Here is a 12,323-nt window from a genome sequence, read left to right as displayed (position 1 = left end):
GTCTGTTTCCAAGGAAGCTCAGGAAATGGATATCGGCACTTCCTGCCTTTGGGAGAAAGGACAAGAGGTAGGGAAAGAAAACCAGCAAATGCTGACGCCTACTCTTTGTCAGGCACTGTCCTCAAGGAGTCTGTAGTCTAATAGGAAAAGCAGACAAGGAATAGGTAACTGAACATATAGCATGACAAGTGCAGCAGTGGGGAGCACACAGGCATGGGGAGCTGTGGGGGCGCAGAGGAGGCACTTGACCTGGCCTGGACTTGGAGCAGGGAGGAAGCAGCAGTATTGAATGGTCAACGGCTGACAGTTTCTCCCACACCTTAGAATCAGCAAGTGAAGAAAGGGAGGACATGCTGCAGGAAGGGGCAAAATCATAGAATTCTGAGGGATGGAGAGATACAAATGAATGACTGGGTGAGTGGTCAGAGGTAAAACCCAGATCTTAGAGGACCTGATTGCCATGGGGAAGAGTCTGGACTTCATCCTGAGAGCCGTGGGAAGCCATTGAAGGGTTTGGAACACTCTGATGGGAATGAATCTGCCTTTCAGAAGAGCCCTGTGACAGCAATGTGGACAATGGATTGAGGAGGAGAAAGATGAGATAGGAAGCTACTCAGAGGAATAGAGGCAATGAATGATGGTTTCTGGCTAGGGTGGTAGCAACAGGAAGTCAGTCTAGTGACATTTAGAAAGTACTTGATATCACTTTGTGATCAGTTAATGATGAAGGGGGTGAAGCAGACAAAAGCAGTCACTCCATTTCACAGGTGAAATGAATTGTATTTTGCCACTGTGAGGACTCCTGAATAGCATACTTATCTGTGTCCAAAGAAAAACTCTAGGCTGTGTCTTCTTCCAGCTCAAACATCTGCTAGGTGCATGTGTGCTATTCGCCCTGACCTCAGAAATGCCATGTAAATTTCACAAAGGAGCCAGAGAGAACAAAACCTGAAGCAGATAAAGCCACTTCTCTAATTGTGAGTCAGTTATTCTGTGTCTTTATCACAGCCTCGGTAGCATCTTTCTGCCATCTGATTAAAAGGAACCCTTGAACCAGCTCTCCATTTTGGGCTGAGTCATTCAGAAAGGAGAGAAATCCATCTGAAACTTCTGATCTCAGAGATGAAATCCTAACTTGGCAAATCTCCCATTGTTAGGCATTGCAATTAGCAAATGACCCAGGGCCGGTAAAGAGATGTTCAGATGTGATTTAGTAAGAGCGTGGTTGCAGTAAGCACTCAGAATATGTTTGCAATCAATTTGCTGTATACACAATATGCTACCAGAGCAATCTTTTGTGTATGCAGTTGACCTTTTTTCTGGCAATCTTGTCCTGTAAAGAAGAGTGAAATCCTCCATTGCAAATCACAGGCGCTCAGGAATTGGCTCTAATTTGCATGCTGACAAAGATATTAACTTGAGGGGGGTGGGTGTTGATAATACAACACATCCTTTTGTCTGAAAGGTAGTTCAAAATCTGTGTTGTGACTACAGTTGACTGAAGTTCAATTACTGTAATAAATGTATTCCAAATTTCATCTCAATTGCATTTGCATTTTAATGAATGATTCTCACCTTCTTGTCAATTTGGCAGCCAGGCTAGATTTATTAAGTTATTGTATAAACAGGGCATTCTAATGCGGGAATTTAAATGCAAAATATTTGCTCGGCCACATTTGAACTGGGGCTGCGTTATTAATTCGTCTGCAGGGGTTGCCTCAAAATTCAAGAATTTAAAGACCGTGTTTCAGATCCCTCCATTCCATCATGTTTGCCCTGTCCTCCTCTGAAATCGATCTGTCTGGGTGGGCTGACAAAGCAAGACGTGAGCCAGCCAGATGAAGTGGGCTCTCTAAGCTTTCAGACTCCACAAGCTGGGAAGAAACTGATTTATTTGCTATTATTTGAAAACAGTAAAATTTGTTAAGTGAAAATTTCCCACATAGGCAATTCCCTTCTGGGAGAGCAGGACATTCCTGAAATCAGATTGCCAAGAGTGTTTGTTCATCTTAATGTCATTCCGCCTTCCCTGTCGAAGCTCTCCTGGCTTTATAGTCCCATATTTCTTGCAGGCAGAGACAGAAAATGTGAGTGAAAACCAGCTGGATGCAGAGCCATAATACCATTAAAAGTTGTGTTTTTTTGTTTTTTTTTTTTTTAAGTACATCTGGGCTGTTGATTTTTAACAAAGCGATTTGCAGTGGTTAATCCCATGCCCCCCATAATAGAAAGGTTGAACGTGAGTTTCTCTCCCTGTCTCCTAACTCCAGTACTCCACAGCTTCCTGCCAGGCCCGTGTGAAAAGGACAGAGGCTGTCTGTTTTAGATGACCATCAGTTTCTTCAAGTCTCTGGGGATGGAGGCTGATTCAGGTAATGGGAGACTCAGAAGAGCAGAGTGCCCTCAGAGAGTGAGAAATGGCTGCCACAGCTATGCTCGAAGAACTTGCTGAGATGAATCGACTGCTAGTGTGGGTCTAAGTTTTATTTCAAACTTGTACCAAGGGAATCAGGCTTCTAATAAAGCCAGTTTGAAGATTTCTTTCTGCAAGAGTTTTGTTGTTTTTTTAATAAAAGGAATAGGACAGCTAAACCAGTGCGCCTCAAACTTCTATATGTATATGAGTCATCTAGGGGTCCTGTGAAAATGCAGACCCTCATTCAAGAGGTCTGAGAAGGGACACCCAAGATTCTGCCTTTCTAACAAGCTCCTGGGTGTTGCTGATGCTGCTGGTCCAGGGACCATACTTTGAGTAGCAAGAAGCTAGATAGCATCACTCAAGGGTGGAATGGCTCGATAAAGAGTAACAGTTGTGTTACAAGGCTGAGGGGCCAGATGTGTGGGTAAATCTAACAACCAGAAAGGACTGTTAATCTCATAGAAAATACCAGAAAATTGCGCAGCTTATCAAATATGCTATCAATAGATACTTCTCTGAGGGGGCTGTTGATTACCTTATGCCCCAAGTTCTGTGCCACCTCATCTCTTCTCAGGTCTGAGGCATTATTTTCTCAGTGCCATATTTTGTCATATCTAATAGGCACATTTCTCACATTTTAACATCTCTGTACTGGAAATACAACATACAGTCTTGTCCTAATTGACTTTTCATGGGTTTTTCCTTCTTTGTGGTTCATAAAATAATGTCATGTCTTATAACAAATGATGTATCTGTCAGCTATTTTCACCACAATGCTGTGTAACAAGCTACCCTGAAACTCAGTGATTTTCAGTAAGTATTTCTTCCTTGCTTATACATCTGTGGGATAATGAATTTGGCTGACTTAGGTTGAGATCAGCTGGTTCAGATCTGTTCCATGACTTTTTTATTCTTCTGGGGTCAACGAAATAGTGGGTTTTGTTCTTGTCATGGACCCAACTGAGCAAGCTTATTTTAAGCTTCTGTTCAAGTCATACCTGTAACATCCCATTGGCCAAAGAAGTCACATGGTGAAGCTCAAAATCAGGATGCTGGGTGTACATTCCACCCTTGAATGTGGGGAAGCAGAGAAGGAGGGACAGAGGGAGTATCCAGTGAACGATGACCTAATCTGCTGCAGGTGGTGACTTGGATTGGATTAAACATGGCCTAAAGAAGGAACATGTACGCCACCAGTTTCTCTTCAGAGGGCCTAGAGGTGAACCCTGTGCAATAAGAACAGCCCAGAGATACATAAACTTGAAGCTTTAAAGCTCTCTACTGAATAGTCTGGTGTTTGCAGCATATGCAGGTGGAGAGAGAAATCCCAGAATCAGCCCTGGGGGGCTCCCAACCCTTGCTTGCTGCTTTCCAGCCACTATGACCCTCATCGTTCATTTAACCTCTTCCTTCTGTTTTCTTAACTGCAGATCACATCACCCTCTCAGGACTGCTCAGTGAGTTGACAGTAGTAATCATAGTACCCAATCATTGAGTCCTAGGTACGAGATACTATGCTAAGCTCTTTATATCCGCTGTCTCATTTAACCCTCCCAGCAGCCTTTGGAGGCAGGAATGCCTCATTTGGAAGTGGAGAGACTGTGGGTTCAGAGAACTTTAAAATCTGCCTAAGCAGGTAACAGAGACCCACCCCATCCAGAGGCTGCCCCTCCAAACCTCAGCACCGCATCCACTGGCTCTCAGGTCAGAAGGTGTTTGGAGGGAAACCCGCCCCTTCAGTCTGACTCAACTGAGCCCCAGGAGACTATTCCTATTGTCATACTGCACATTTTTCATTCATCAGCTCACACAGACTCCCGTACAGAGAACGTATGTCCCTTAAATGTAAAAACCTTCTCCATTGCATCAGTGAAGAGGAAGTAGCTTTGGGTGGAGGAAACTTTCCATTCTATAATCTGCTTCTTCCTCTGCTTGCCTGATGCAGTTAATTATTTGCCTCCCCATCGCTCCTCTTGCAATGTTAGCCCGGGGGAGTTTTACATTGTGGGAAGCAGTGAGCAGGAGGCACTGGGTGAGCGGACTTAAAGACGGAAACTGCTCTTCCCTGCAAATACCTCCCTTCCCGCAAATAGCCTAGTAATCAGGAATAATGATGAAGAAAATAGAGGGAACATGCAAGGGAATTAAACAAGAATTTGATAAAATATTAAGCAGTTTTAAATGGGCTTCCACAGTAGCAGGGGTGCACTTCACAGCACGTGGAATGAACAGCCCACAGTCCTGAAGTTCCCAGAATAGGCTGGTGGGTCTGACCTGAGGGCCCAGACACTTCCCCCCCCCACCACCACCACAGACACACACACACACACACACACACACACTTTCCCTGGCCACCTCTGTTCATCTCTCAACCAGTTCTTTCCAGAGGATCTAACAGCTGGGAGTGGCTGCCTTGCTTGACAGAAGCTGCAATTCTACCAGAAAACTTGCTAGATTCCTCAAACTGGCCACCACCAACTCCCCTAGTCTCTTCTGGGAGTTCACCAGTAAGACAGGCATTCTTCAATACCCACATCCAGAGGTGTGTTGCAGACTTGGCTTTTCACAGTGTCCTCCTTATTCAGATCCTTGAAAGAAATCTCTTCCTCTTCCACCTGGGATGGCTAGCCATTACCCAAACAGCTTTTTGACGTCTCATGGTCATTGGGAATCACATGAGGGATTGTGTTTCCCTCTTTGCATTGGCTTCTAGGATGCTCAGGGCCAAATCTGTGTACTAGCTCGTGTGTCATGAGATTTGATACTTGTCTTCCCTGATCTTGTTTTCTTATTCATCACGTCTCCTGCCCTTCTCACTTTTTAAATTGTCTGCCCCTAATCCTTTTTGGAATAAGGGCATAAACAAGTCAAATAAATTTCTTGCCAAACTCTTAATCTCTACTTTAGTAGAAATGAGGTAACTTAGATGTAGAGGTGGAGTCTGTGAATTCTTTGAAGATGTGTCCTTCATTGTAATGCCAGTGCTTGAACAGAACTTGACACGTAGTAACCGCCTAGCACAGACTCTGAGGCAAAACAGGTGTCAGCTCAGGGCTTGGCACATGATACTCAAGCCCTTTTGTTTGCTGTGGCGTGGACCATCAGCCTGTCACTTACTATAAAATTTATACGAATTTTGTTAACCTTCGCAGTCAAAGAAAACAAGGAGTTAGGCTGTTCTACGTATAGGTTTAAATATGTGATCATACTGTACTTCGTTTGCTAGGGCTACCATAAGAAAGGACTACAAACTGGGTGGCTTAAACAACAGAAATGTGTCGTCTCAGTTCTGGAAGCTAGAAGTGCAAGATCAGGGTATCAGCGGGGTGGGTGTCTTCTGACTCCTGAGAGAGAAACTCTGTTCCATGCTGCTCTCCTGGCTGCTGGTGGCTTGCTGGCCCTCTTTGGCATTCCTTGGCCTGCAGAAGCGTCCAGGCCTTCACTGACCATGAGGTGGAAATGGCACTAACCCTTCCGCCAGCCCTGTCTCTCACTCTCCCGTGTCCCTGCTTCAGGCTCCTCCCGGTACTTGACGTGTCACCTGCGGTTTAGTGCTGTTTCGTGTGTGTCTCCACCGCCTGGAAGAGGAGCTTTGTGAAGACCGGGATGCTGTGAGCTGTTTTGTTTGCTGCTGAATCTCAGCACCTAGAGTAGCTCCTGGTGCACAGTGGGTATTCAGTACATCTTTGTTGAATGGTTAATAATGATGCAACTGTTTAGGCAAACACACACATTTGAAACTGGGTGTGAATTAATGCTATGACGAGTCTGACTTCACTGTTTTAAAATTTATTTCCAATTGAAGGATAATCGCTTTACAATATTGCTTTGCTTTCTCGTTCTAAGGAGATTGGCTTGCCTTTTTGGAGGTCTGGGGTCTTCAGCTGTCATTTAGAAGTGGTTCTGTAGGAGTTGTTCCATATTCTGATGAGTTTGTGGGGAGGCAGGTGATCTCCCCATCTTACTCTCCACCATCTTTTCCATTCTTCTGACTTCATTGTGTGACCGTTGATGCTTTTGAGCTGCCCAACCCCGCTTCCCTCTGCCCCACATCAGGGTGAGCATTACAATAAGAAACCCAAGGTGCTCCTTGTTTGTTGCTGGAGAGAAGTTCAGTCCCCACACAAACAAAGGACCCCTCACCCCATCCCTACTCCCACAAAACCCTAAGCCACCCCTGCTCTGCCCAGAAAGCCTCACAATGTGCTTTGTGTCATTTTTTACCTTTGTGCTGTGTGTATGGTGACAGTCTTGACCTCTGAACCAAATTCTGAGCAAAGAGGCTCCATGAAGTAACATAATCATGAAAAGCGTTTGCTGTCATGCCAGCCCCAGCTCCCAGATTAGCTCGGCATTTGCTTTGTTTGCGCCACATCAAGAAAATCCTCTTTTGTGGAATTGAAGGGTTGCACATGGTTACGGTTTTTCTATCAGCTTATCTGGCAATCTCAGGGTGCTCTTTGATGAGTGGGTTCAGAAGCTTGAAAGTGAAACAGAGGAGCATTTTTGTTTCAAATACGAATTCCACCTCACATCAACTGCTTGCATCCCTAAACTTAAAAGCCCAAATGGACAATTCAGGGCCAGTTATGTATAATCTGGCTTCACTGTGTTCCACCTGGTACACAGTCATTTGGTTTTGCGCAGTTTTATGCATGAGGAACCTGAGAGATTATTTTGCTGTGACAAGAACGTGGCTGGACAGATGACACCTGATCCTCGCCTGCCAAATTTTTGTGAAAATTTCAAATTGTTCCTATGAGATAGATGCTATGATTAACCCCATTTTAGAGATTAAGAATGTGGCATGTAGCGTAGAAATTCAGAAAAGTTTACGAGCTGAGAAGCAGGGTCTACACTTAGGAAAAGATTGCCAGTGACCTTCCAGTGACATACGTGTATGGAATTCAAATACCACATGCCAAGGAATCTAAGACAAACCATGACAAACAAAACAAATAAAAATACTGCCAATTAAATCGGTCCTCCAGGGTGTGAATTGTTATTCTCATTTCATAGTACCTAGCAGAGTGCCTAGCACATAGCAGGCACTCAATAAGTATTTGTTGAGTGGTGGAACCAAAACCTGGAGAGGTTAGATAATTTGTTCAAGGTCTTTGGTAGGAGGTGGTCTTTGGTAGAATTCAAGCTTGGGGTAAGTAACCCTGTGACTTTGAAATTCTAAAGACAGGAAGTCTCCTGCTACTGGGCCTGAGAGTGTTCTTCAGTTAATTGTCGGTCCCAAGACAGTGAGACGTTGCCTTGATAGCCAGCCCGTCTTCCTCCCTCTTTCTTTTTTTCAGCACCTTAATTCAGTGGGTGAAGATTGGCCGTGGATACTTCACCATCCTGAAGGAGGAGAGTGCCTTGAAAAAGAAGCAGCAACAACTGGAGAAACTAAAAGAGGAAGAAAGAAAGAAATTCCAACCAGCCAAAATGCTGTCAGATATCCAGTATGGGGATTTGGTTCTGCCGTAAGTAGACCTCTGTCGTTGCAGCCCCATGGCTTTGGGAAGGACCATTGAGAAGGAACACTGGCTGGTTGGTTTGAGGGGTGGCAGCTGTCTCGCATGGGAAGCCCCTTCTTAGGCTGGTGTCTGATGACTTCTTTCAATCTGACTCAACCTACTTCGCCAGCCTCACCTTCAGATATTCAGTGATCTTCTACTACACATGTCCGTTCTCGTATCCAGAGCCAAGAGCTAACCAAGAAATCTTGCAGGTCCCCAGATGTGCTTCTTTCCCTTTTCTTCCAAGGTTTATCCCTACCTGTAGGTATTTTCTTGTGCAGTTCCCTGGGCCTTAAATGCTGTTCCCTACTACATCCTCTCCCAACTAAAGTCCTACTTATCCCTTATCCTTACAAGCTCAGCTTAAATGCCACCCTCTCCTGCAGCTTCCCGGATTTCAGCCCCACCACCTCCAAAATCCATTCTGGACTCTTTTGAGTTGCCATACTGTGTTTGTATGCTACTTTGTTTCATTACAGATCAATATCCCTGTTCTAGACCTTCTCCTGAAACCTGAGATCCTAGTGTCCACCCAAAGCAAGTGAACCAAAAAAAAAAAAAGTTTGTTGTGGTTTGTTGAATACAGTAGCCTCCCTCTTTTTGTAAACATCTCTCCTCTGGTTTGGAGAGGACCATCAACAGACTGGAACATTATGAAATACCCAATCATGTAACAATAACAATCATGCTAATAATCACAATTTATAATGGGTGTCTGTCTACCGTGTGCTTTGTGCACATCTTTCTGTCAAATTTTCAAAATGTTCCTATGAGATAGATGCTATGATTAGCCCCATTTTAGAGATTAAGAAATGGCAACCTACTCCAGTACTCTTGCCTGGGAAATCCCATGGACAGAGGAGCCTGGTAGGTTACAGTCCATGGGATCTCAAAATGTCAAACACAACTGAGTGACTTCGCTTTCTTTTCACTTTTAGAGATTAGGAATGAGGCTTAGAGATGCTCTCATAATTCCCATTATTGAATTATGGAAAGCATCCCCTAAGTCCCAAACTGAGTGACACCAACATTCATGGATTTTGCCATTCTGCAGAAACAAGCTCCAGGGATACTTCGCTTGGGCAGAGCGAACAAGGCATAAATCAGGGCTGGGAAGGAAATGCTACAGCAGGAAGAGAGGAAGTGTTGGGTTGGCCCCAGTTTTCCATAAGGTGTTATGGGAAAAACCTGAATGAACTTTTGATCAACCCAATATATGTGATAGAAATGGCCTGCCACTGTACCCACTGTCCTGTTAAAGCAATGGGCTCAGCCCTGGCTCCACATCAGTCACCTGGGTGCTTCTCAGACCCATTACATCAGACTTTCTGGGGGTGTGGACATAGCCTTTTTCAAAGCTTCCCTCAAGAATTCCCATGTGGAGCCAAGGTTGAGAGTTACTGTGCCAGAGTTGGCTTTAGGAACCCAAGTTGCCATGCTGGTGCCTGAGAAGGAAATGGGATCCCCAGCAGATAGTCCCTTTCTTCTGTACCACTTCCCAAATTCTGTTCTTCACAATCTTTCCGACCCAAAGATCGAACCCTCATCTCTTGTGTCTCCTGCATTGGCACATGGATTCTTTGCCACTCCTCTGGAGAGCCCTCTTGTTAACATAAAGAAATATGAATCTGTGCATCTTGAAAGCAATAGTCCTATCAGTGGAATCGCACAGTACGGGACCTTTCTGTGTCTGGCTTCTTTCACTTACCATAATGTTTGGAGGTTCATCCCAAACAGAAAGCAGACTGGTGGTTACCAAGGGTTGAGGAAGTGGGGCAGATAGAGAGTGGCTGCTTAATGGGTGCAGTGTCTCCTTTGGGGCTGATGAAAATATTTTGGCACTAGATTCAGGTGATGGTTGTACGACCATTGGCTCAAATGCCATTGAACTGCAACCTTTGAAACAGTTCATTTTATGTTGTGTAAATTTCAACTGAAGGGGGAATGAAGGGAGTTCTCCTCTGGGAGGCCCTGGAGCCGGGGTGGGGGTCAGGCTGGACACTAGTGGTTGCCAATCCTCTTAAAGCTCGAGGTTCCCTGTGACTGTTGGGAACTCGGAGTGTGGACCACGAGGGGCTGGTATAGTTCCAGTCATCTTCCCCCTGAAAGTGTGGCCCTTGGGAACCACACTTATTGTAAGGAAGGTCTCTTTCCTCTTTGATTCCTCATTTGTACAGACTTTTGTTTTCCATCCCCCTTGCCTTGTGAAGCTGTCAGAAGGAAAGTTAACCTTTCATAGCTTGACAAACATCCTTAGGACCAAAGCAGCGCTTAGGCTGCCTCACCTTTCTAGTGGTCTCCAGTCTCACTCCAGTTTTGGCTAAGAGATTCCCACTTTGTTGTCGGCTCTTTGACACTTTATTAAAAAGAATATTTTGTCCAACAGTTTTGGTTATTTATAAGCAAAGGGTTGGTCTAGATAAACTAGCCCACCATTTGTGCATTTATTTAAGAGGAGAGAAAATATCTGTGACTTACAGCCCCCGCCCCCATACCTTCCAGGGAGTGAGCATCCCAAGGAGAAGCTGCCTTTGGCGAGCAAAGGGTATTCAGGTGAACACACAGATACAGAGGAAGAGCACAAAGGCTTCCCGGATAGATAGAATGGGGACATTCAGCAGACAGGCCAAGGGTGTGAGGAGAAGGGACCCTACGGAAGAGAGAAGAGTGAAAGGGCAGCCATCACTGGGTGAGAACAGAGATATCTAATGAGGGTTTTTATAAGGTTTTGCCTCAGAGTGTGACATGTAAGGCCTTCCCTGGTGGCTCAGTGGTAAAGAATCCACCTGCAATGCAGGAGATTCAGGAGATATGGGTTCAATCCCTGGGTCAGGAAGATCCCCTGGAGGAGAGCATGACAACTCACTCCAATATTCTTGCCTGGAGAATCCCATAGACAGAGGAGCCCAGTGGGCTACAGCCCATAGGATCACAAAGAGCTGGACACGACTGAAATGACTAAGCACGCATGCGTGAGAAATGTAAAGCTATTTCTTGGTTTCCCCACAAGATCTTCAGTAAAATATTCATGGCCCCTTAGTGCATTGTGGTCTTAGACCTTTATCTTGGCTCCCCAGTAAGTATAGGGGTGAGAAAGGGGGACAGTCTCGACCCTGGCCCAGTCTCATTGGACAGCCAACCGTTTAGGTATTGAAGACCTACTGTATGCAGGCCTTCTGATGGCACGAAGATGTGAAAAGGGTGGAGGAACAGTCCCCACCACACATGATGCCGCAGCACAGCACCATGGGGTGCAACCAAGGTTCCCTGAAGTGTGCCTGTGAGAGAAGAACGCTCCTCCCATGTGTTCTCCTATGCTCTCATGCCGTGATCACACTCACACTTCTGACACAGATGTGTGGGCTTTTCCCCCACACCAAGCAAATGTCTGTGACACCAGTGGGGTGTCCTCCCATCCTGTTCAGTTCTGATGCTTCCCACGTGGAGTTAGCATCAGAGCCCACAGGTTAAGGGTTCACTCCCACAAGGTGACCCCCAATGTCAGATACCAGTCACTAGCCCCAGGTTGTCACCTGATCAGCCAGCTATAAATCAGGGTTCTCATGACCTCCTCTTTGAGTTTGATCATTTTCTAGAGTGGCTCACAGAACTCAGGGATACACCGACTTACATTTTCCTATTTCAGTTCAGTTCAGTTCAGGCACTCAGTCTTGTCCTCCTCTTTGCGACCCCATGAACTGCAGCATGCCAGGCCCATTTATTATATAATAAAGAGTACAGATGAGCACCCAGATAAAGTACATAGGGTGAGATCTTGGAGGGTCCCAAGCACAGGAGCTTCTGTCCCCGTGGAGTTAGAGGGTTTGCCATCCTCCTGTTGCTTGGATGTGGTTACCAACCCAGAAGCTCTCCAAACCCCATACTTCTGGGATTTTTATGGAGGCTTCATCACATAGGCATGAACTGTCGTTAATTCAGCCTCTAGCTCCTCTCCCCTTCCCAGAGAATTCCCAGCTTCTAATGGCTCAGTCTTTCTGGTAACCAGTCCCTATCCTGAAGCTATCCAGGAGCCCACTCCGAGTTGCCACATTTGAATAAAAAGACACCCTGGTCACCCAGGAAATCCCAAGATATTTGGGAACTCTGTGTCATGATCCAGGGTATAACACCAAACATTAGAACAAGAGCTGCTCCTGGTGCTCTTGTATCACTTAGGAAATTCCAAGAGTTTTAGGAGCTCTTTGCCAGAAACTGGGGGCAGAGACTGATATATAGATATAGATACAGATATTTCCATTATTTCACAGTGTCCAGCCCCTTCAGTTTTGGAGGTAGAAAGGAAACCTGGAAAGAATTCCCCAAAATGTGGCTTTTGAGCAGAACCTTCAGTGCTCAGTGGGAGTTTGTTGGGTTACACAAAAGAGGTGTGGTTA

At 45.4% G+C, this 12,323-nt stretch overlaps 1 protein-coding gene across 6 annotated transcripts in view; it reads left to right on the top strand.

Moving 5' to 3' along the window:
- CCDC60 (coiled-coil domain containing 60) overlaps positions 1-12,323 on the top strand; it is a 225,224-nt gene that overhangs the window by 166,584 nt on the left and 46,317 nt on the right. For all 6 annotated transcript variants that reach the window (XM_055550360.1, XM_055550361.1, XM_055550359.1 and 3 more), the window contains one exon: positions 7,723-7,893. In XM_055550360.1, the coding sequence (XP_055406335.1) occupies positions 7,723-7,893 (171 nt within the window). The remainder of the gene's footprint in view (positions 1-7,722; positions 7,894-12,323) is intronic.

Source organism: Bubalus kerabau, chromosome 16 (assembly GCF_029407905.1).
Source record: "Bubalus kerabau isolate K-KA32 ecotype Philippines breed swamp buffalo chromosome 16, PCC_UOA_SB_1v2, whole genome shotgun sequence".
NCBI lineage: Eukaryota > Metazoa > Chordata > Mammalia > Artiodactyla > Bovidae > Bubalus > Bubalus kerabau.
Note: the sequence above shows the minus strand (reverse complement) of the source record. Positions and strands in the feature narration are given on the sequence as shown.